The following is a 23,498-nucleotide window of genomic DNA, read 5'->3' on the forward strand; positions in this document are numbered from 1 at the left end:
AATGGCTTGCCTCTTCCTTGCAACTCCCTCAATAGAAGCCTTTCGCTTTTTCCCAACCATATTCAATAATGGATGCACGAGATATTTAATGATACAAATGAAAAAGGTTCTTTGCGCACTGGAGATACGTTCACGCACTTCCGCATTGCAACGAAGAAGGTAGATGCCGGGTGAGCTGAGCCCTCACAGCGCCAGGTGTATTAGCGGCGGAAAGAAGCACTACTCGGAAAAAAATACAAAATCGAACTTAAGAACATTTTTCGACAAACGCAATTTGCAGACATGTTTGTATGTACCGTTGTTCGTAAGTCGTATGTTCGTAAGTAGGGGAGCGTCTGTATTCCGAAAATGATTCACACAAATGCCAACGAGAAATAGTCTTGTAGTACATTTTAGCAATCGCTCGCTGCTCATAAAGACCGGCTCGCAACTCCCTCGTTGAAATGGCTCTGGTTGCAACCGCTTTGAACAGCGCCTATGAGAGAGAGAGAGTTGCGACCAGAAATATTACAAAGAGGGAATTGCGAGCCAGTGCCGCTGATGTTCTTAGGAGCAGCGAACGAGAAGTAATATAATACTCCTCGTATTAGATAATAAAAATAACAGGAAATGCAACAGCTGAGCTTACCCACGTATTGATTGTGGGTAATGAAGTTTCATTCTGAGAAAGAGTGCCATTGCCTATCGGCGTTGTGTGCACGAGTATACTTCATTACCCAGAAAGCCCTCTTTTTGCCCGCGCATGCGCGTTGTGCGTTTCCTGGTCGATGCGTAGGACGAAAAACTCGTCTGAATTAATCGTTCAGTGCTCGTAGATATTGTTATACACGAAAGATATGCAAAAAAGCTTGGTCGCATCACGAAATTTTGATCGCATGACGGGCGAATTATTCGAGCGAAATTTCCGCCGTGAGACGAGAATTTTGTATGTCGAGCGGTCGTGTGACGAGGTACCACTGTATATATATATATATATATATATATATATATATATATATATATATATATATATATATATATATATTTAAATCGGATTTAAATAACTGAATGACAAGCCTTGCATTTTACATTTTTTATAGATCTAAAACAATGTTTATTTGAGCTTTTTTTCTTAGTAAGGGAATATGTATTTTAATCATTTCTTTTTCATTTCAAATGGAAACCAAATATTTTTTTAAGTTCAAAATTAAAGTGGTAAACAGAAAATATTTTTATATAGTTATTTTTACATTTTACAAAATACTTATTGTACTAAAACACAAAAAGAAAAGAATTGATGGAAACATTGCAAAAATTCATTAAAAATGAGAAAATCAAGACATATAATTTACATCTATAGGTTGATCCCGGTTAAGGGAATAATATAAATAAAAGAAAAAAACAAACTTTTCCTTTTGGGTTTCAAAACAGCTTTGAGAACTTGCTAATTTTCTAATATTATTTCTTTAAAATGCGCTTCTTTGATAACTTGTGATTTACAGAGTCTTAATTATTGCAAAGGGAGAAGATTGTGTATGGCACAACAGAAAGTTAATGTTCCATGGCTTTTTTTTTTTCTATGAAGAACCCAGAGAGAGTTATTTAGTTATTATTTATTTCATAAATAGTGTTATTTCCTGTTTTTTCTGTGAAGAACTCAGAGAGGGTTATTTAGTTATTATTTATTTCATTAATAGTGTTATTATTTGTTTCCTGACTTTTTTTCTGTAAATAACCTGGAAAGGGTTATTTGGTTATGTGTGGCTTTCTGGAAAACAATAAAAAATGTAAGCTCCCCTACGATCGATCGTCACACTTTTTCTGTTACAAACTGACACCGGCCCCCCATCGGAGAAGGGAAAAGTTATGTGGCCCTCACAGGAAAAAGTTTGGGGACCCCTGAGTTAAAGGATGTATAAAATCAAATTCCATCCAAAAAGCAAGAGCACCATGCATGCATGGTAAAGGCTCAGGGTATATACATGTAATCCAATAGGTCTGAAGTTGTCAATGACAGAATTTGGCAGAATAATCAATTGGCAGTGGTGGGATTTGACCCCACACCCCTGAGAGACTCAAGCTCAATCAAGCACCTTGGGCCGCTCGGCCACACTACACTCGACACTCATGCACAGAAATCTTAAAAGGTGAAAGAAAGATTTGTTTGATTTAAAGAGAAACAAGAGTAGTTTTCTAATAGTACAAGTTAAAGTAACTCAATGAAAAACGGAATCTATTGAACACAACAGTACTCATTGAACACAGGAAGCGTATTTACTGGGTTTTACTTTTTTTTTTAAAGAGGATTATTATATGTGAATTGAGTTTTTGTGTGAAATTGATTTGTGGTATTGACAAATGGGAGCTACTTTTATTATGTGTTTTAAATGTGTGTGCTCTTTTGTTTTAGGGAGTTGGACTTTCTGCACATTTGAAATAAATAGTAATGGAAATTAGAAAAATCCTTGAAGGGGTCTATAATTTAGAAGGCACTTTTTAAACATAATTCCAACAACACACCTTAATTTACGATAGCTATAGAGCTATAGTTATATTTTGCAATATTAATTCCAATGATTAAAAATCTATAATTGCTTAATTATATTTAATTCCTTGCATTGTTGGTCATTTGCTTCAAATATTGCCCATGAAAAGTGACAATTGATTACATCAGCATGAAGTAAAAAGTATATTCTAGATTTGTATGCCTGCAGAGCAGATTTTTCAGCAGTATCAAAGTAATAAAAAAAGACAAGTAAAATAAATTGTGATTTTTTTTGACCGGGCATGTAGGAAGGCCTAGGATCGAGGCATGTAACTTCATAGGTGAATAAAATCTGGTGAAACAGTACTAATGAAAACAGTGTGGACTGTGGAGTCACATGGTGCCCTGATTTTTTTTACCACGAATAGAATAGGAATAAGGTGTCTCACTAGTGTGACTACAAAACAAAAAAGGTCTGAACAAAGGCACAACTCAAAATACAACTAGAACAAAATAGCACTTCTCTACAAATCATATTTTTATAATCTCTAACAAAATGATGCTTTGAAAATCTGAATACCAAATAGATTTTTTTTTAAAATACAAAGTTAAAAATGGGAAGCAAACATCTGGAACCTGTTTACAGAAAAATCTCATCTTCAGAGTAATATAAGTTAAAACATTCATGAACTAAGCAGTGGGTTTATAATCAAGTGTTAATTGATCATTCAATTGACATATTACATGGTACTTTATCACTACTTCATTTAACAAAGTCAGGTGTTTTTACCATGAAATGTGGCAATTGTTGCTCTCCGTCCCTTTAGAAATACACTGTAGGGCTGGTTGTGTTTGGAACTATCTGGGCCGGCGTGAACCACGTGACCACCTGGCGGCGAGATCAGAGGGTGTCGTGTATGTGTACTAATATCAACATAAAAGCCGCACCTTCAAAGAATGGCTTTTATTAAAATTGGTTTTATATATTATGCACATTAAGGCGCAGTAGTAGTAGTAGTAGTAGTAGTGGTAGTAGTAGTAGTATTAGTAGTAGTAGTGGTAGTAGTAGTAGTGGTAGTAGTAGTAGTAGAAGTGGTAGTAGCAGTAGTAGTACTGGTAGTAGTAGTGGTAGTAGTATTAGTAGTAGTAGTGGTAGTAGTATTAGTAGTAGTGGTAGTAGTAGTAGTAGTAGTGGTAGTAGTAGTAGTAGTAGTAGTAGTAGTAGTAGTAATGGTAGTAGTAGTGGTAGTGGTAGTAGTAGTAGTAGTAGTAGTAGTAGTGGTAGTAGTAGTAGTAGTAGTGGTAGTAGTAGTAGTAGTAGTGGTGGTAGTAGTAGTAGTAGTGGTGGTGGTAGTAGTAGTAGTAGTGCTGGTTGGGGTTGTGCTATACATCCACTAGATGGATCTAAGATAAAAGAATTTAATACCATGATAAACCAATGCAGTGTTACATCTACTTAAGAAAATATAATTGGTTCCAGAAGATGTTTCGTAACCTGAATTTTTCACAAGTAGAGCAGGAATTTGCACGATCATTCATTCATCTTCCATACCGCCTGAAGAGTAAAAGTCTGTTGGTTGTTCAAAAAGTCAAATCAAAAGCCTTTATTGTCATCATACACAGCTGCGTATAACAAAATTGGTGAAAGAACAATAATCATGTACTGTTGGCAGTGATGGGATTTGAACCCACACCTCCTGAGAGACTGGGGCCTAAATCCAGCGCCTTGGACCGCTCGGCCACATTACCTTAGGGCAGGGGTAGGGAACCTATGGCTCGGGAGCCATATGTGGCTCTTTCCATGGGTGCATATGGCTCTCCACTAACCTGTGAGGTAAAATATGGAAATCACTGGTGAGAGAGCTGAGTCCCGAACGCACTAATATGAGCGTCACTGTGGCGTTGATACTACCTCTACCACCACTTTAATCATAATTTTGTGTTTTATTACTCTTCTGGATGCATGATCTCATTCAGACTGATTTATTAGCAACAGCATAACAATGTTGTCAAAAGAATTCAGAGACTTTTTGTACTTTAAAAGTGGTGAAATGACAAAAAAAAACTTCTTGTATTTTTACTTTTCAATTCTGAGAATGGATCTCAAGAAATAACATTAGAAAATATGAATTATTTATGGCTCTCTCTGTCAAAAAGGTTCCCGACCCCTGCCTTAGGGTTAATCACTTGCATGTTTGTCCAAATGGTTTAAGAGCTAATTAATGGCAACCGGCAGAAATGTGACAACAACTCGTCGAGTTTAATAAACATAGCGCTATGTGACTGTCAATGCGATACAAATAATGGCTTCTATCTCATTGAGGGTCCAGATGGGAAGAAGAGAGTTTATCTATGGAAGGCTCAGGGTTATCTTCGTGCTGACACAACCCTGTAGACAGCTGGGGAGCCGCTGACGCTGTGGTTATCAGCAGTCTTGCTGATGGTGATGCACGGTGTACGTGTTTTTATGGTACTGAACTTTCTTACGTTTCAAATGCACCCTTCAGTCCCCCTTTTGGAATCGAAAGATTTCAACAAAAGGCCAGATTTGGGGTTTGCTGCGATGGAAGTCGGAGCCAAGAATCTCCCGTTGAGGTGACAAATGAAGGTCTGGAAGTCTTATGGGTGTCTGTGGTGGATGTAGGTGCAGTTCAAGGTGTTCTGGATCATCTTTGTTTAGTCCACTCCCAGCAGTCCAAGGCGTTTGGCTTCTCTTTGTTTAGTCTAACTTCGGTTATCAGGAGCACAGCATTTATACATCATTTTACTTTAAGCAAATATAGCAAAGTAAGTTTAATGGTAAAGCAAAGCAAATTCTTCATTGCAGGCAAATGTATAAAATGAAATAATTCTCCCTTTTATAATATATTTGCACACAATCTAATTCCGTTATGCCTAAATGTTAATAATTCCTTTTTATGACAATTATAATTCCACCAGGGGGGTTGTGCAGGTTGGTCTGAAAAAGGAAGAACAAAATCAATCTTGTCCAATCCGCTTTATGACAAGTGCAGCGAAGTTGTAAGCGAGTTTTCCGATGGAAAAATATTGCATATGAATGGAAGCTTGAGGGCGGCCCGTCAGCTTCACAGCTCCAGGGTCCTGAGTTCAAATCCAGGTAACGTCCACCTGTGTGGAGTTTGCATGTTCTCCCTGGGCCTGTGTGGGTTTCCTCCGGGTACTCCGGTTTCCTCCCACATTCCAAAAACATGACTGGAAGGCTGATTGGACACTAAATTGCCCCTAGGTATGGGTGTGAGAGTGCATGGTTGTCCGTCTCCTTGTGCCCTGCGATCAGCTGGCCACCGATTCAGGGTGTCCCCCGCCTCTGGCCCGGAGACAGCTGGGATTGGCTCCAGCACCCCCTGCAAACCCTAATGGGGATAAAGCGGTTCAGAAAATGGGATGAGATGAGTTCCCCTGTTATCACACTAAACGTGTGTCATTGTAGTTTGTTGTATATGTAAATGTATGTTACTATTGACATCCGACGTGTGTTTCCACTACATTAGGTTGAATTATCTGGAATGAAGTCGTCCTTCGCGTCTGTTTAAGGAATATCGCTTCTCGGCCTTTTGACTAAGATCAAGTGTAGTATCTGTTCTTATCCGTTTAATATCTGTTATGTCTCCTAAATGGGGACCATATATTAAATTGATATTTGGGACTAGGTGATGGAATAGGAGCTTGATCCTTCCACTCCACGCATCATCCTGGTATTGCAGTATCTCCATAAGAGAGGCAAACCCCTCTATTTGTCCAAATACATATACTAACTCTTGAAGTTCCTAAGTTTAATGATTGAAACGACAGAAGTGAATCTGAAATTTCATATATTATTCATGAGGATGAGGGGTGATTAAAATTAACAAATTAAAGCCTTTCTTTTGTAACAAAATCTAAGTTCAACAAGACTGTATAAACATTCACATCTTATATAATAATATATAGGTTTGACAATCATCATTTTTGCCAGTACAGCTTGTTTAAATGACTGCTCAGCGTCGAGGTTTTGCTGTAATATGAAAGCAAAGCGCCACATTGACTACATTCAGCGAAACCAACATAAGTTTCTGTAGCATATTCAACAATCAATTTGAAGCTTTTCCACACCTCACTTTTACCGGTGCATTTGTCATTTCACTTCTCCTGTCTGTAGTTTATCCTTAACTTCTTGCTCCCCCATATTGGGGATACCAGGTCAAAAGAGATGCGGATTTGCGGACGGGAAGATTATTAAGAGGGCAGGCAGCCTTCACGTGACGTGCGCAAAGCATGCCCTGGCTCTGCAACTCCTGTTTAATCCAAATTATTTATTTTATCACAAGTATTGTTAGTTTAGTGAACACATCATTTCATTATACATTGTTATAAACATCTATTAAAAAAAATAAAAAGTCAGTGAGAGAGACGGGCTCGGGTTCACAATCACACCTCCATTTTGGATCATTTGGTTTAATTACTAATTTCACTACACCATTAAGTCCAACCCATTTACAACCAAATGATGCACGTATGCCCTGGATCATATTATATCACAACGCTCTCCAATCCCCCGGCTGCCTAATACAGGTGCTGAAACGTGATTGGCTGCATAATACAGCTTCTGCAATGTGATTGGCTGCTCAATGGATTGGAACCACACACTAGTTTTTAGTGCTTTAGCCTGTAATAAACTACTATTGCGTAGATAGACGTAGTTCGTTCTGTCAATTCTTCATCAATAAACTCTTGCTTCTCTTCAAATCGCACAAATCTTTTGCCTTTTACTAAAGATTTCCGTGGAGAGGAACAATAAGATTTTCAATCAAGTCTTTGATGCTCTGTGCGAGCAGAGCTTCCTGTCTCTGTCAAAACTAAATATGTATTTAATATTAATCTGGGTTAAAGTTTTTTTCACGCAATTTCACTGCTTGAATTTTTGCAGACTGTTTACGTCCTCAAGCATCTGACTTTGTTCAATTAAGTAAAAGTAATAAGTACATGTTGATGTTAATTCCTGAGTGTTTCAATTTATTTAATTCTGAAGAGGCGGTTTTCAGGTGTACGTTTCCCTTTTTTAACTTTGTATTTTTTCAAAAATACTTTCGATTTGGTTTTCAATTTTTCGAAACATAATTTTGTTAGAGATTATAAAAATGTGATTTGTAGAGAATTGCTATTTTGTTGTAGTTGTATTTTGATTTGTGCCTTTGTTCAGACTTTTTTGTTTGTTTAAAATCATTATCTCGACAAACTAAGAACAAAAAATTATCGCACGATTTAAAATTCTGACTCTCTACTTCCCAATTAGCAGTTTCATGCAAATTTTTAATGACTGCATTAATGTTCTGCACAACACTAGATGTTACTAGCAGAGTGCATACCCGACCAAACAAAACAACAGGAACTGTGTGGGGGATGGGCTCCATCATCAAGTAGGATACGTACTCAAAACGAGCTTAATTGGTTCCGGGACTGAGCTCGTATGTCGATATTCTCGTAACTCGAAAGAACGTTTCCCATTAACATGAACTAAAAAAAAATTAGTTTATTCCAAGCCTCTAAAAAAACACCAAAAACAGGATATTGTATTGGAAAAACATTTTTATTTGTTCTAATTTGCCATCTGTCAACAAAGTAACAAATAGCTAGTGGTTTAATAGTACTAAAATGTGTTTAATAGTAGTAAAATTAGACAGATACTTTTTGCACGGCAACACGCTCGTAACATAACAAACAAATTTAAATGAACTTGGATTACGATGCAGACACACTCAAAAATAAGTTTAATCGAACCTAACACTAAACTTAATTCTAATTTTGTTTGACATTTGATACCTTTCTTCTCCCGGGTTGGCTCTATTTGCCAGTCAATATTGACAGTTGTTTAATTTTGTCTTCCCTTCAAAATATTCCCAAAATGATGCACACAAATGTCCTCACAATAGGATAACACAGGACCATTTGCCAACGAGAAGTATTATACTCCTCTCGTATTATCGAGCAAACTCCTCCGCCATTCGCATTGGCTAACGGGAAAAAAACACTGAAAAAATGCAACGCTTCGGCCAGTGCTCGTGGAGACATTACACGAGGGCCTTGCGACGGGAAAGACAGTACGCATGAAGTTCTTATGAGCAGCCTCTCGGGTCCGCTGTATGCTCGTATATCAAAATTTGTCTCATATCTCAAGATATATATTTGCTAGAAATTTTACTCGTATAGCAAATTGCTCGTATGTCGAGGTATTACTGTACTGTAATAAATAGCTAGACTGGCTTCCTCCATATACAAACTTTACTTACTTCTCACAAGTGAACATAAGGTAGACTTGATTCCAAAACAATAGAAAGCCTGGGTAACCTAAAAAAAAGGAAAAAAATACAAATGGGAAACCAAGCTGGATTATTCACAGGAGTTAAAAAAAAAAACACCTCTCCGGCCTGGCACACAAAAAAGGGCTCTCGTTCCCTGCAATAGTTACATTCACATTCAGAAACAAATGAATACATGCATATTTTTAAATAGAATTGAACCACCATCTCCCCCCTGTTCGCAAGGATTAATATATTAAGCCTGTACCCTTTACAGCAGGGGTCCCCAAACTTTTTCCTGTGAGGGCCACATACATTTTCCCTTCTCTGATGGGGGGCCGGTGTCAGTTTGTAACAGAAAAAGTGTGACGATCGTAGGGGAGCTTAAATTTTTTATTGTTTTCCAGAAAGCCACAAAACCAAATAACCTTTTCCAGGTTCTTTACAGAAAAATAGTTAGGGAACAAATAATAACTAAATAACCCTCTGAGTTCTTCACTGAAAAAACAGGAAATAAATAAAACTATTTAGGAAATAAATAATAACTAAATTACTCTCTCTGGGTTCTTCATAGAAGATATTTATTCCTAATATATAAATCCAATTCAGAGATGCTCCCCTCCACCGCTGTGGGTCAAAAAGAACAATTCTCAAACAGGTTGCCGTTTTTATATGCTTGAATAGTCTGCGATGGTCCCAGGGCTCCGCCCTCTCCTGCGATCGTCCAGATGTCTCGGTAACACTGCTCGCACATGCACCGGTGGACGTGCCCACGTGCATCAAATGGAAACACTCTCCCCACGCGTGTCACCAAAGAAGCAATGTGAAGCCCCACTTCACTTTGATGATTTGTGGGCTAAGCGGGGGTGCAATGAACCAAACACAAGATTAAAACGTCCCAGTCTTCAAGGCCAAATAGGAAAAAAATCCGATAGCGTCTCTGGTATTGTTCAGAGGGCCGGGCCAAATGTGCTGAAGGGCCGTATCCGGCCCGCGGGCCGTAGTTTGGTGACCACTGCTTTACAGCAATTAAGCCACATAAAATGCATGCAAATCAAGAACTCCAAATTCATTCAATAACGTGTATCGCGCAGTTGTTTAAAATGAATAATACCCCAATCTAGTAGTTTTTTGCAAACATTTAACATTACATTCCCTTTGTAGTTCATTTATCATCTCCTATAAATCTTTCTTACTCAGTTTTTCCAATAGTTACACATAAAAGAAAAATCTAGTTACATTTCTGCCAATCATCCCCTTCAACATCAAAAAGATAAAAATAATTTACCGTTAATTTCAGACATGAAGTTTCCGTATTTTAACACCTGTAGAAAGAAAACAATCTTTTACATATTAATTTGTCAAATTGTTCAAATTAATGTATTCATTTTCCTCTTAGTTTTAAATCTTAGCAAATAACGCTTCTCTTTTTTTGTCACCTTTGAATTTGGAAGGCTGATTTTGTCAACAAAAAGACCCAAAAAGTATTTTTCACCAAAAAGAGAGCTTTATTGGAACTACCAAAGATATCACGTTAAATCGGTTTAAAAACGTGATTCATCTTCTAATATGACAAAAGTATAAGGACATTGTACTAATTTATTGATTTTCAGCAAATTAATTGTCTTTCACACCATATTTCTACTAATGTTTCTTAGATCCTAAATTCAATATATCAATTATTTTCATTAAAATGTATCATGTTTGAATAACACTCAATATGCTAGCAAATTCAATAGACAAAAACTGCAACTTTTCAAATTTCTTAGGCACGTCTTTAACTGTGAACACATATTTTCCATATTTAGATCACATTATTTATTATTCACTTTGTAATTCCCTAATTTAGGCTCTATCATTTCGTAAGTAAATAAAATCTTCAACGACACTCACTTTTCTTATACAGTAATACCTTGACATACAAGTGTTCCAACATACAAGAAATTTGAGATACGAGGAATATTCTGAGCAAATATTTTGCCTTGAGATACGAGACAAATTTGAGATATGAACATACCAGACACTGTTCCCTCTAAGCTGCGCGCGTGCGCAATTGCGCACTACTCTCGTCTTCTCTGCGCAGCAGCAATCCTATGGCGCGCAGTAAAAAAAAAAAAACGGAATTGTTTTTTTTTTTTTTTTTTTTTTTTTTTTTTTTTTTTAACCCCTTTCTTCATGATGGTGCCGTTTAAGCGGCAGCCAGTGGCAGTAGCTCTGTCCACTTATGTTTTTCGTGTTTTACAGCATGTTTTAGAGGGAACATTGACATGCACCTGCTTGTGGCAGGTGTGATACTGGTGTGCCCACAGCGAGCAATGATGATGTCGTGACCGGATGATTCGCCTAAAGACGTTTCGCCGACGGACGTTTGACAGACGGACAGGTCGCCGAATGAACGTTCGTTCAAACAGCGTTTAATGATTAAATTCAAATACTAGTATTTGTTAGTTTAATGATTAAATACAAATACTAGTATTTGGTAGTTTAATGATTAAATACAAATACTAGTATTTGTATTTAATCATTAAATGCTGTTTTCAGCTGGATTTGACCGAATTTGAGAGCATTTTGAGCCGTTTGGCGAATGGACGTATATGGACATTTTTTTGCCTCCATCGCGACATCATCGCGACATTTTACCGAGGAATTCACTTCCCTGGGCTCGGTTCTAATGTCCAAAGAGCTCCAGTATTTGTATTTAATCATTAAACGCTGTTTTAGGGTGGATTTGACCCGATTGCTGTCATTTTACGGCTCGGTTCTGCTACATCTGCCCGCCCAAGAGTGCTTATTCCCGGGCTGCCATTGATGGTAGACTAACATTGATTTTTACTATAATTTGGACAACACCGGCGGCGGGCCGGATTAAAAATCCTAACGGGCCGTATATGGCCCGCGGGCCGAGGTTGAAAAACTTGTACACACACGATCCGGGGGCGGGGCGAGCGCGCGAATCCCGTTTCGGCGAAACCTCCGTTCGGCCGAATGAACGTTCGGCGGAACGTCCATTCGGCGACCTGCCCGTCTGTCAAACGTCCGTCGGCGAAACGTCTTTAGGCGAATCATCCGAGTACCGATGATGTCGCTCACACTGGTACTCAGTGCGCTCAGGGAGGTTGACTTTCTGCTCAGACCAACGAAAAATTAGAGGGAACATTGATACCAGATGGTTCCCTATTGTGAGTCGGTGGTAAATTAGAACCAATTTTGGTGTTTTTTTTTAGGATGGAAATGGATTAATTTGTTTTTGTTGATTTCTATGGGAAGAATTGACTTGAGATACGAGTAAATTGACATACTAGCTCGATCCCGCAGTAAACTCGTATCTTAAGGTACTACTGCACTTGAATCGTGTGGATCGATATTACACATTAAAAACTGTAAACAAGATTTTCAGAATGCAAAACACAATTATACTTCGATAACAATGATATTTCATACCGAAATTGATAAAGCAAGCAAAGCTGTCATTGGCCACTCACTGCTTAACACAACACGTGTCTTTTAAGTCTATCCTTGGGACTAAATAAATCTCTGGCAAGAAGTTGAGCAGGAAAAGGGTTTCTGACCGATGTGGGTAATTGTGTTTTTAAGATATTCCTGTTACAAATTGAGCAAAAAAAGGCTTTTTTCCTGTGTGGGTTGTTAAGTCTTCTTTTCAGGTTCCCTTATGTGAAAATGTTGGAACATTAACTACGCCTGGAAAAGGTTTTTGAATTGTAAAGCTTTTTAATTGGGCTGTTGTAGCGAATCTGTGGCCACAGACTGAGCAGGAAAACATTGTTCTCCAGTATGGGTTAATAAGTGTTCTTTTAAGTTTCTCCTTCGGGAAAATGTTTGACCACAAACTGAACACGAAAATGGTTTTTCACCTGTGTGTGTTCTTGCATGACTAATTAAGGTTCCCTTATGTGTGAATCTTTGACCACAAACTGAACACAAAAATGGCTTTTCACCTGTGTGGGTTCTTGTGTGGGATTTTAAGTTTGCCTTATATGTGAATGTTTGACTACAAAATGAGCACGAAAATGGTTTTTCACCTGTGTGTGTTCTTGCATGACTATTTAAATGTCCCTTCCGTGTGAATCTTCGACCACAAACTGAACACAAAAATGGTTTTTCACCAGTGGTGTGGGTTCTTATGTGGATTTTTAAGGAATCATTTTGAGAAAAGGCTTTACCGCAAACTGAACAGGAAAATGGCTTTTCACCTGTGTGTGTTCTTACATGACTAATTAATCTTCCATTCCGTGTGAATCTTTGACCACAAACTGAACACGAAAATGGTTTTTCACCTGTGTGGGTTCTTGTGTGGGCTTTTAAGTTTCCCTTGTCTGTGAATCCTTGACAACAAACTGAGCATGAAAATGGTTTTTCACCAGTGTGTGTTCTTGCATGACCAATTAAATGTCCCTTCTGTGTGAATCCTTGACCACAAACTGAACACAAAAATGGTTTTTCACCAGTGTGTGTTCTTGCATGACTAATTAAGTGTCCCTTCTGTGTGAATCCTTGACCACAATCTGAACACGAAAATGGCTTTTCACCTGTGTGGGTTCTTGTGTGGGTTTTTAAGTTTGCCTTATTTGTGAATGTTTGACTACAAAATGAGCACGAAAATGGTTTTTCACCAATGTGGGATCTTGTGTGGGTTTTTAAGCTTTTCTTGTGTAAGAATCTTCGACCACAAACTGAACACGAAAATGGCTTTTCACCTGTGTGGGTTCTTGTGTGGGTTTTTAAGCTTTCCTTGTGTTTGAATGTTTGACCACAAACTGAACACAAAAATGTTTTTTTCACCAGTGTGGGTTCTTGTGTGTATTTGTAAATCATGCTTTTGAGAAAAGGCTTTAGCGCAAACTGAACACGAAAATGGCTTTTCACCTGTGTGGGTTCTTGTGTGGGTTTTTAAGTTTTCCTTTCGTGTGAATCTTTGACCACAAACTGAACACGAAAATGGTTTTTCACCTGTGTGGGTTGTTGTGTGGTTTTTTAAGTTTCCCTTGTCTGTGAATCCTTGACCACAAACTGAGCATGAAAATGGTTTTTCACCAGTGTGGGTTCGGGTGTGAATATTTAATTTATCCTTGTTTGCAAATGTCTGACCACAAACTGAACACGAAAATGGTTTTTCACCAGTGTGTGTTCTTGCATGAATAATTAAGTGTCCCTTCTGTGTGAATCTTTGACCACAAACTGAACACGAAAATGGCTTTTCACCTGTGTGGGTTCTTGTGTGGGTTTTTAAGGATTCATTTTGAGAAAAGGCTTTACCGCAAACTGAACACGAAAATGGTTTTTCAGCAGTGTGTGTTCTTCTGTGCATTTTAAATTTTCCCTTGTGTGTAAATGTTTTACCACAAACTGTACATGATAAGAGTTTCTCCCCAGTGTGGCTCCTCATATGTGTTTTCAAAGAAGACTTTTGCCTAAAAGTTTTCCCACACTGAAAGCATTTGCAGAGTTTGTCGCCACTGGGATTTTTCTTAACACCTTCAACATCATCATCGTCAAAAAGCAAGTCGTTGCCATCTGACAAAGGAGCAATTAAATTTTCTGCTCGCCATCCTTCCATTGAGCTGCCGTTCAGAGGCTCCGCTCCCCCACTGGCCATGCCCAGATCATCTTCACTCTTGAAAGGCTCACCAGTTGACCATTTGACACATTCCTCGTTTTTGATTGGATGTTGCTCTTCTCTTTTGCACTGTTGAGAGAACTCTGGCTCCTCCTCTTTAAATTGGGGCCATGATGAGGTGTTTGCAAGCTCCGCCCCTCCACTGGCCTCGCCCAGATCATCTTGCCTAGTCAAGGCCTCACCAGGTGACCAGGTGACATCATCTTCCTCCTTTTGGATTGGAAGTTGCTCTTCTCTCATTTGTTGTTGAGGGAACCCTGGCTCCTCCTCTTTGATTTGGGGGAGCTCTTTAAGGCCAACAAACTCTTGCCCATCAGGACTTAGATTTTCCCTGAAGCCTGCAAAGACAAAAAATAATATGTATCACTACATGTAGCCAAAAATGGGCAATTTTTTTTTCTTAATTTTACAAGTTTATTATCACAGCATGGTTGATTATTTTGCAATAATGTATGCCAGAAAAGTCACGTTTTAGGTTTGATCCAGTCATCCGGTACACAATTTAAAGACAAAATAGTGGTGACATTCAGATTATGTTGATTATTTAACATATTTTATCCTTTTCATTTATTGTTATTCATCACATAAACCTCCAAAATTATTCCAAAATCTAATTTTTCACGCTGACCTAATGTCACCGAACAGCTTCCGGTTCGAGTGATGCAAAAATAAGTAATGTAATTTTTTTAATCGCATAATTTTATGAGCAGGTAAATGGTTTTTCACCAGTATGGATTCTTGTGTGAGATTTTAAATATTGCTGATGCGGAAAATATTGACCACAAATTGAGCATGAAAATGTTTTTCACCAGTGTGGGTTCTTGTGTGTATTTTTAAACTTCCCTTCATTGTAAATCAGGGGTCTCAAACTTGCGGCCCGCGGGCCAACTGCGGCCCGCGGGACGATAATTTGCGGCCCCCGTCTTAATATGAAAGATCGATTTTTTTTTTTTAATTTTTTTTTTTTTTATTTATTTTTTTTTTACCCCTTTCCCCATGATGGCGCCGTTTAAGTGGCAGCCAGTGGCAGTAGCTCTGTCCACTCATGTTTTTCTTGTTTTACAGCATGTTTTACATGAAAAATTAGAGGGAACATTGACATGCACCTGCTTGTGGCAGGTGTGATACTGGTGTGCCGATAGCGAGCAATGATGATGTCGTGACCGGATGATTCGCCTAAAGACGTTTCGCCGACGGACGTTTGACAGACGGACAGGTCGTACTAGTATTTGTTAGTTTAATGATTAAATACAAATACTAGTATTTTGAGCTCCCCCAAATCAAATACAAATACTAGTATTTGTATTTAATCATTAAACGCTGTTTTCAGCTGGATTTGACCAAATTTGAGAGCATTTTGAGCCGTTTGGCGAATGGACGTCTATAGACGTTTTTTTGCCTCCATCGCGATATCATCCAGTATTTGTATTTAATCATTAAATGCTGTTTTAGGATGGATTTGACCCGATTGCTGTCATTTTACGGCTCGGTTCTGCTACATCTGCCTGCCCAAGAGTGCTTATTCCCGGACTGCCATTGATGGTAGACGAACATTGATTTTTACTATAATTTGGACAACACCGGCGGCGGGCCGGATTAAAAATCCTAACGGGCCGTATATGGCCCGCGGGCCGAGGTTGAAAAACTTGTACACACACGATCCGGCGGGGCGAGCGTTCGAATCCCGTTTCGGTGAAACCTCCGTTCGGCCGAATGAACGTTCGGTGGAACGTCCATTCGGCGACCTGCCCGTCTGTCAAACGTCCGTCGGCGAAACGTCTTTAGGCGAATCATCCGAGTACCAATGATGTCGCTCACACTGGTACTCAGTGCGCTCAGGGAGGTTGTCTTTCTGCTCAGACCAACAAAAAATTAGAGGGAACTTTGGTTCGGAGCTGAATGAACCAATCACGGTGAGGTATACGGCTCTGGAGGGCGGGACATCGGCCGGGCTGTCCAGTGCCTCGCTCACTCACTCATTCATTCCTCCAATCAGCTGGGCGGAGGAGAAGCCGTGAGGCCGATCACTCCGCTCGGCGCGCACACTCCTCCGCTGCTCTCAGCATAGAACTGAATGAGGCGCTATGATCCGTGATCCAGCCTGTGTCAGTGTCTGTAGCCATCTCCGCGATTGAAACGGAGAGCAAAAGTGCACATGCGCCACAAACCCGCGCGACTGAATGTGAAAGATCAACCCGAGACTCATTCCAAGTGGAAAAACATATTACGGAGCCCCAGAGATGTCTCTTTCAAAGCCTGCCGTGAAGAGAAAGGTCGGTGATGAGCACAGACAGTTTCAAGAAAAGTGGGGAGTGCAATATTTCTTTGTTGAACACAGGGGCACCCCGGCGTGTCTCATTTACACTGAAAAAGTTGCGGTGCACAAGGAATACAATTTGAAACGTAATTGTACTATGAGACATGCTGAGGAGTACGAAAAATACCAGGGAGATGAGAGAGCCAACCAGGTTGCCAGTCTTAAAACACGTCTTCTGAGGCAACAGGATCTCTTCAAGAAGGCTACCAAAGACAGTAATGCAGCAGTCAAAGCTAGCTACGCCGTTTGTGAGTTGATTGATCCTGTGCTAAGTGATCCCAAATGGCTCATGGACTTGGCTTTTCTTGTTGATATCACACATGAGCTTAATGTACTGAACAAGAAGCTACAAGGCCAGGGGCAACTTGTCAGTGCTGCCTATGACAACGTGAGAGCATTCTGCACTAAACTTGTGTTATGGAAAGCCCAGCTCTCTCAGACAAACCTTTGCCATTTCCCAGCATGCAAGGCTCTCGTGGATGCAGGCACACCATTCAGTGGTGAGAAGTATGTTGAGGCCATTTCGAAGCTACAGGAGGAATTTGATCACAGATTTGCAGACTTCAAGACACACAAAGCCACATTTCAAATTTTTGCGGACCCCTTCTCCTTTGATGTGCAAGATGCCCCTCCTGAGCTTCAAATGGAGCTCATTGACCTGCAGTGCAACTCTGCACTCAAAGCCAAGTTCAGGGAGGTGAGTGGAGAAGCAGACAAGCTTGGGCAATTTTTGAGAGAGTTGACCCCCAGCTTCCCTGAACTTTCCCGAAGGTTCAAGCGGACCATGTGCCTTTTTGGGAGCACATACTTGTGTGAGAAGCTCTTCTCCACCTTGAACTTCAATAAGTCCAAGTACAGGTCCAGACTTACTGATGAGCATCTTCAAGCTCTACTGAGGGTCTCCACTGCTTCCTCCCTCAAGCCAAATGTGACTATGTGAGAAGAAGCGCTGCCAGGTCTCTAGCAGCAAGGAGTAGGCAAAAGAAGCCATGTTCAGAATATTTCATGTTCAATGTTCCATTCAAGTTCAGAAAGTTAAAGGTTAAAGAGCTGTTAATACAGACATTTGAAACGGAATAAAAATAATTCATTTTCTCTACTTAGCCAGCCAGTGTATATCTACTGTATGCTCATTAGTATTATTTGGTTTTATATTAATGATTGATTTATTTTTTATTCATCTTTAAGTTAATTTATTTAATTCATTATTTTTTGTTAAAAAATAAAGATATTTGATAACGTTGGAAAGTTTTATCAGTGCTTTTCTTGTGGAAATCCTGATGCGGCCCAGTCTCACCCAGACTCGGCCTCTAGCGGCCCCCAGGTAAATTGAGTTCGAGACCCCTGATCTACAAGGACTCTTAAACTGCTTTGTCTCGGAATCCTGCAGATGGCGATAAATCGAAACAAACTTCCGAGAATACTCGCATTATTGTTCAAATATACTGTTGCTCTGTTTACCTTATAAAGAAATTATTATGCTTATTGGTGCAAATTCTAATGCCGTTGTTTTGATTTACGATCCGCTCGGGTCACTTTTTATGCTTATTGTGCAAATTCTTACGCAGGTGTTCCGATAAAAACAGATTGTTGTGACAGTTGTTTTTATAACCTTTATCATGTTATTCGGTTAAGCTTATACAATTGTTCAAAACAGTTGAGACAGTTGTTTTTGTGTTGGAATTATTTTATATAAGTTATCCTGATTCTGGTATGACTGTTGAAATGTTAGTTAATAGAATTGGGGATGTCTTGACTCCCTGGGGAAAGTTTCAGCTTATTCATCAAAGAGGAACTACCCCAGGGGGTCTGTTTGTCTGTTTTGTGAGGGTTGCAAGATATCGGGAAGAAGACTATAAAGATGTTATCTTGAAGGGGCATATGGTCATGATCAAAGAACCTTTTGTAACTGGGAGAGATCTCTCTCTCCTTTGATCAGCTTGAAACTTCCTGTAACTTGGACACTCCCAAAACACAATAAGAGACTTGGCGAGGGGAGATTTTCTTCAGAGTGTTTTTTGGAGGACTGTGACAGGGACAGTCTCTGAACCTCTCATTTTTTAAATAAAGTTAACTAAAATTCTCTGTGATTTCCTTCTTTTCAGGTTGGTGAAACAAATGTCTGGTGTTTAAACCTAACATTTAATTGGTCCTTCGAGCCGGATTCCAAGATACCGGACGATCCCAGCGGGTGAGCAAGATCCAGAAAAGTCTGTGGCCACAGCATAAAGATCCTTTTCCAGGACTGTTTCTTCCTTACGGGCTGGGGTCCAAAGGTTGAAGGGATACCGAGGACGCAGAGAATCGTGAGTAAATTTTATTTTAAAAAGGAATGAATGAGAAAAAAGGAATGAATGATGAAATCCATGGCGTAACAGACCCCCTTAGTTGAAAAAGACTAATTAAACTCTGTAAAACTAAATCCGTGAAATCCATGGCGTGACAGACCCCCTTAGTTGGAAAAGACTAATTAAACTCTGTAAAGGATAGCGGAGTCCTTATTAAAGAAAACCCTGAGAATCCTAGGCCCTATCAGGTAAAAAAATTCAAGCAACAAAACTTCCACATGCGTACAGAGGTCAAATTCAAACAACAAACTTTCGCAGGCGGACAGACACCCTTAGTTTTAGCAGACTAATTAAATTCTGTAAAGGAAAGCGAAGTCCAGGATGTATTGAATAGGAAAAATCTGTGACGGATAGTGGAGTTCTGGGTGTATTGAATGAAAAGTGAAAAAAAGGATAGAGTCCTGGTTAAAGAGAAATAAAGAAGTGAATTAAAAGGAGTGAACGTGTAAAAAAGTGTGTATGGAAATACATTTTACCATTTGGTGATTTGTATCTCATATCAAACAACAGGAGACAAATGTCGACCTTTAGTGGATGTATGTAGACATGAGACTCCGCCTGAAAAGGTTGAAGTGAGTCTACCACTAAAGGAATTTATCGCCATCCTGTTGTCTAAACCCAGTGTTAGTGCACTATAGGTGCAAAGACCCACTGGGACTAAATTTTATTCAAAAATGGGTAAAGTACAGAGTAAAACAAGTAAAAAAGAGGAATTCCTCTCGGAACTCGCGTCTAAAGACTGGAAGATAGTCCATAGAGAGGATCCCGACGCGGTGGAATCCTTGCGTTATTGGGTAAAAAAATATGGGTTCACCGGTAGACTAATAATAAAAGATATCCGTGAATTACAACAAAAAATCGAAGAATCGTGTAACAAAAAACGAAGTAAAATGCAAAAACAAGGTTATGATCAAACCAAAGCGTGGTTGCGAATAGCAGGGCAAATAGAAGAGGGTGAGAAAGTAGCTAAACAAAAAAGAGAAGAAGAGATAACTATATTAGGCCTGTTAAAAAACAGTGGTCCCTATTCAGCTCTCCTCGTGCGAGGCTCCACACGCAAGCGGGGAGCACGACGACGAGGGGGGGGGAAAGGGGGCCTGCTGGTCGTGCGGCAAAGAGGGCCACATAGCCAGGGAATGCGGGGGCAACCCTCCTCGCGCACAGCGACGACATGATAGCGCACGACTAGAACAGGAGGTAGCAAAACAAATGGTTAACAAAAGTAAGGGGAATAGATAGATAAAAAAGGTGGTGAAGCCCCCCCTTCACAGATGCGGACACCCCTCAAGCTAAACACTCTTTGCAAACAAAAGGAGAGGGGGGCTGGGGGGGGGGGGGGGGCGCCCATACAGCTTACTGCTCCCTTCACACCAAAAACAAAGGGCAGGAAAGACTACCACAAGAGAGACAGAGATAGTTGATAGTGTTATGATATATTAGTGAAAACATTATGGGTCTTTTATTAAACACTAAAATTTATATTAGGAAATGCCTAGTGAAAGGTTATTTTCCCTAAATTGTAATTGAGGTAATAGTGAGCACAGAAAATGGCTCTTATTTTAAATAAAACTGCCTTCTTAGAGCGGATAGGAATTCAGCCTTTAACTATTGGGTTTTAGAAATATGAGAGTGATTTGCGATTTAGACTTAAGTATTAAGAATCATCCAAATTATTCATGATATCAAACATGAAAACAATGCAGAAACGGCATTTATCCAAATTATTAGGTAAATTTAGATAAAATAATTAATTTAGGATAGGCATGATTTCCCTAGGACGGAAGAGGCATGAAATGTTTTTCGGTGCACAGAAAGACATTCCTTGTTTTGCCCATCAACAGGTGGAATATGCTTTAGCGTGGTTCATATTAATGACTATTAGAATATTAATTGCATTAGCATCAAACAGTTGATGTCAACCAAACAACATTAACCTATTTCTTTTGAGAATGATTAGGCTGATAGCACAGCAAAAAGGTGGTTAGCTGCCAAGAAGCCCCAGACTGGGGATGGCTCTTCACCAGTGATGAAAAATTGCAGACCACTGATTTTTGAAAATGAGTGTAAATGAATGGTTGTTTGTGTTGTCTTTTTGTGTTTCTAATTGGCCGACCATCAAGATATAATCAATCAGATATCAAGGTGGAAAATGATTTAGAAATTTGAAATCAAATTTTGATGAAAATTATGGAAAATTGTTTAGTCAAATGAAATTTTAATGGTAAAAGCAGCAGTGCTCCAAACGTGAAATTTGAAGTGGAGAAACAAATCTGCTATGCAAAATTTAGGAGCACTGAAAAGACAGTGCTTGATACCAAATTCCAAAGTACTATTGATTTATTGTGATAATGGCATCCAAATTGTGTTAACAGAATAATTGACTGAATTGACAAAAGTTTCCATATTTCGTTCCGAGAAAAAAAAAAAAAAAAAAATGGAAATCTAATTTAGTGGAATGTACCAAACGCCATTATTAACTACACGATTGGAACTGGAGGATGAGGCTAATCATATGTCTGCATAAAAGAAAAAACTTTAAAGAAACGCATTAATTTTGGGTTGGCAGAGGGAGATTGCATTTCTCAACAGGAAACATGATGAGCAACCCGGGATGAGAGTGCAAATGTTCCTGACCAAACCAGCAGACATGAAAATAGCGGATCCATTTTGTGCTCTGTAAGAAGGTTCTCTCAGTTGAAGCGTATGAGGAGGCAGGTAAGATACATTTTTGACGTAATCAGATAAAATGGCAAGCACTCCAATATTGATTGGAAAGATTATTGCTCGGGGAGCAATGCTGTAAACCATAAGGAACTTTTTATATTTGTTTTATTGTCTCCATATAAAAAAGCGTTTCAATTGAGACTACACCTTCTTACAGTTAGTTAAAGTAAACAATTGTGACTAGATCTTCTTACATATTTTTGAAGTAAACAATTAGAGAGAAAAGAGAAACTACAATGGATAGAAATGTAACTAGAATTTAATTTTATGCCTGACTATTGAAAAATATTGATTAAGAAAGATTCATAGGAGATGATTGGCAAACTCCGAAGACAATGGAATGTTACATTTGATAATAAGACTACTAGATTGGGATATTTTGAATTAAAAAACACTGAGGTTAATATGCAACGCATTACACATTGTTAGATGAATTGGGACTTGATTAGTATGCATTTTAAAAGTAATGGGCTTTGATTGCTCTAAAAGATACAATTATGCTAGAAATATTGACCCTGACAAACAAGGGGTGGTTACATTTTACTGGGTTCAATTCTATTTAGAATTATAAATGTGTGCATTTTGTTTCTGAATATTAATTGATGTGAATCTAAACTGTTACAGAGAACGGGAAAGCTGTTTTCCTGAGGAGAAAGCAGCCTGGTTTGCTTTTTGTATTTTTCCTATTTTTAGTATGATTAGTTAATTTGTGTAATTGTAGGAAAGAGGAAAAAACAAATATGGGTTTTGATCTTAACAAGGAAACAGTGTTCAAAATAGAATATCAACTAGTATGTTTAATTTTGACTGATAAGGTATTTAAATTTTCACAAACATAATGATGGATGTTAAGCACGTGTTAAAGACAACGACAGAACACAGCAGCATACACAACAACAAAACTGAGCCGATCTCAAGAACAGTCAGCAGACGAACTGTACAAAGCTAAAGGCCTACCGTGCCTACCAAAAATGTATTCCATAATTGAGCCATAAATGTCTCAACAGGGGGGAGGTATGGTGAAGAGGTATAAATACCTATTTTAAAATTTTTGTAGGAACTGTTTAATTTGTTATTTTATTGATCTGTAAAGAACGTGGGATCTCCAGAATCATCTGGAGTGACAATGGAGCTCATTTTTCAAACAGCATAGTGCAAAACATGGCAAAACAACTGGTAGAACTAGCTCGAGATTAACACCTTTTGAGATAGTTATTGGAAGACCATTCCAACTTCCTTTATGGGAAGATGACCCATGACGAGAGACTAAGGAAGAAGAGAAACTTATCCAAAGAACATGTAAGGTGCCGTGATCTTTTGTCTATCTTGCAGGAGGTGGTGTAGCCAGGTGACTGGATCCTGATCCGAGTCATAAAAATGAAGTCCTGGTTCTCTCCACGATGGGAAGACCCATTCGTGGCCCAACTCACCAACCTCCACAGCAGCAAAGATCGCTGAAAAGTCAAAGTCGATTCAGGTCAAGGTATTCGAGACAGGTGACTCTGAGTGGACTAAGTCGGACGGTGTCAAAACCCTTGTCCGTGAAGAAACTCATCTGATGTCTACTCACCAGCCACGAGCACCCCTCACTTAACCCTGAACTCCCATAGACTTTGCACCTCTATACAGAAGCCACAGTGAAAGCTGTTGTCACCCACATCACAGTGACTGGACTGTCAGTGACAGCCTGGGCGTATCTGAACGCCCCGCCCAC

At 39.1% G+C, this 23,498-nt stretch overlaps 1 protein-coding gene, 1 long non-coding RNA gene and 3 other non-coding genes across 6 annotated transcripts in view; 3 read left to right on the plus strand and 2 right to left on the minus strand.

Annotated features, from left to right (window-relative positions):
- The window catches only part of LOC144065962 (uncharacterized), a 174,673-nt gene that overhangs the window by 5,086 nt on the left and 146,089 nt on the right, over positions 1-23,498 (plus strand). The gene's annotated exons all lie outside the window — the stretch shown is intronic.
- On the minus strand, positions 4,132-4,213 carry trnal-uag (transfer RNA leucine (anticodon UAG)). Its single transcript has one exon. It is a non-coding gene; the product is annotated as a tRNA-Leu (tRNA).
- On the plus strand, positions 6,024-6,214 carry LOC144066393 (U2 spliceosomal RNA). Its single transcript, XR_013297565.1, has one exon. It is a non-coding gene; the product is annotated as a U2 spliceosomal RNA (small nuclear RNA).
- LOC144066422 (U5 spliceosomal RNA) lies at positions 7,192-7,303 on the plus strand. Its single transcript, XR_013297587.1, has one exon. It is a non-coding gene; the product is annotated as a U5 spliceosomal RNA (small nuclear RNA).
- LOC144065893 (uncharacterized) lies at positions 11,955-14,753 on the minus strand. Of its 2 annotated transcripts, XM_077589119.1 has the most exons (3): positions 13,645-14,753; positions 12,972-13,475; positions 11,955-12,608 (listed from the first exon to the last, which is right to left on the minus strand). In XM_077589119.1, the coding sequence occupies exons 1-3, from the start codon at positions 14,633-14,635 to the stop codon at positions 12,490-12,492; spliced, it is 1,614 nt and encodes a 537-aa protein (XP_077445245.1). In that variant the 5' UTR covers positions 14,636-14,753; the 3' UTR covers positions 11,955-12,489. The 2 variants fall into 2 exon arrangements, with proteins under 2 accessions (XP_077445245.1, XP_077445244.1); XM_077589118.1 differs by having other exon boundaries at positions 11,956-13,475.

The sequence above is a fragment of the Stigmatopora argus genome, chromosome 20 (assembly GCF_051989625.1).
Source record: "Stigmatopora argus isolate UIUO_Sarg chromosome 20, RoL_Sarg_1.0, whole genome shotgun sequence".
NCBI classification, from domain to species: domain Eukaryota; kingdom Metazoa; phylum Chordata; class Actinopteri; order Syngnathiformes; family Syngnathidae; genus Stigmatopora; species Stigmatopora argus.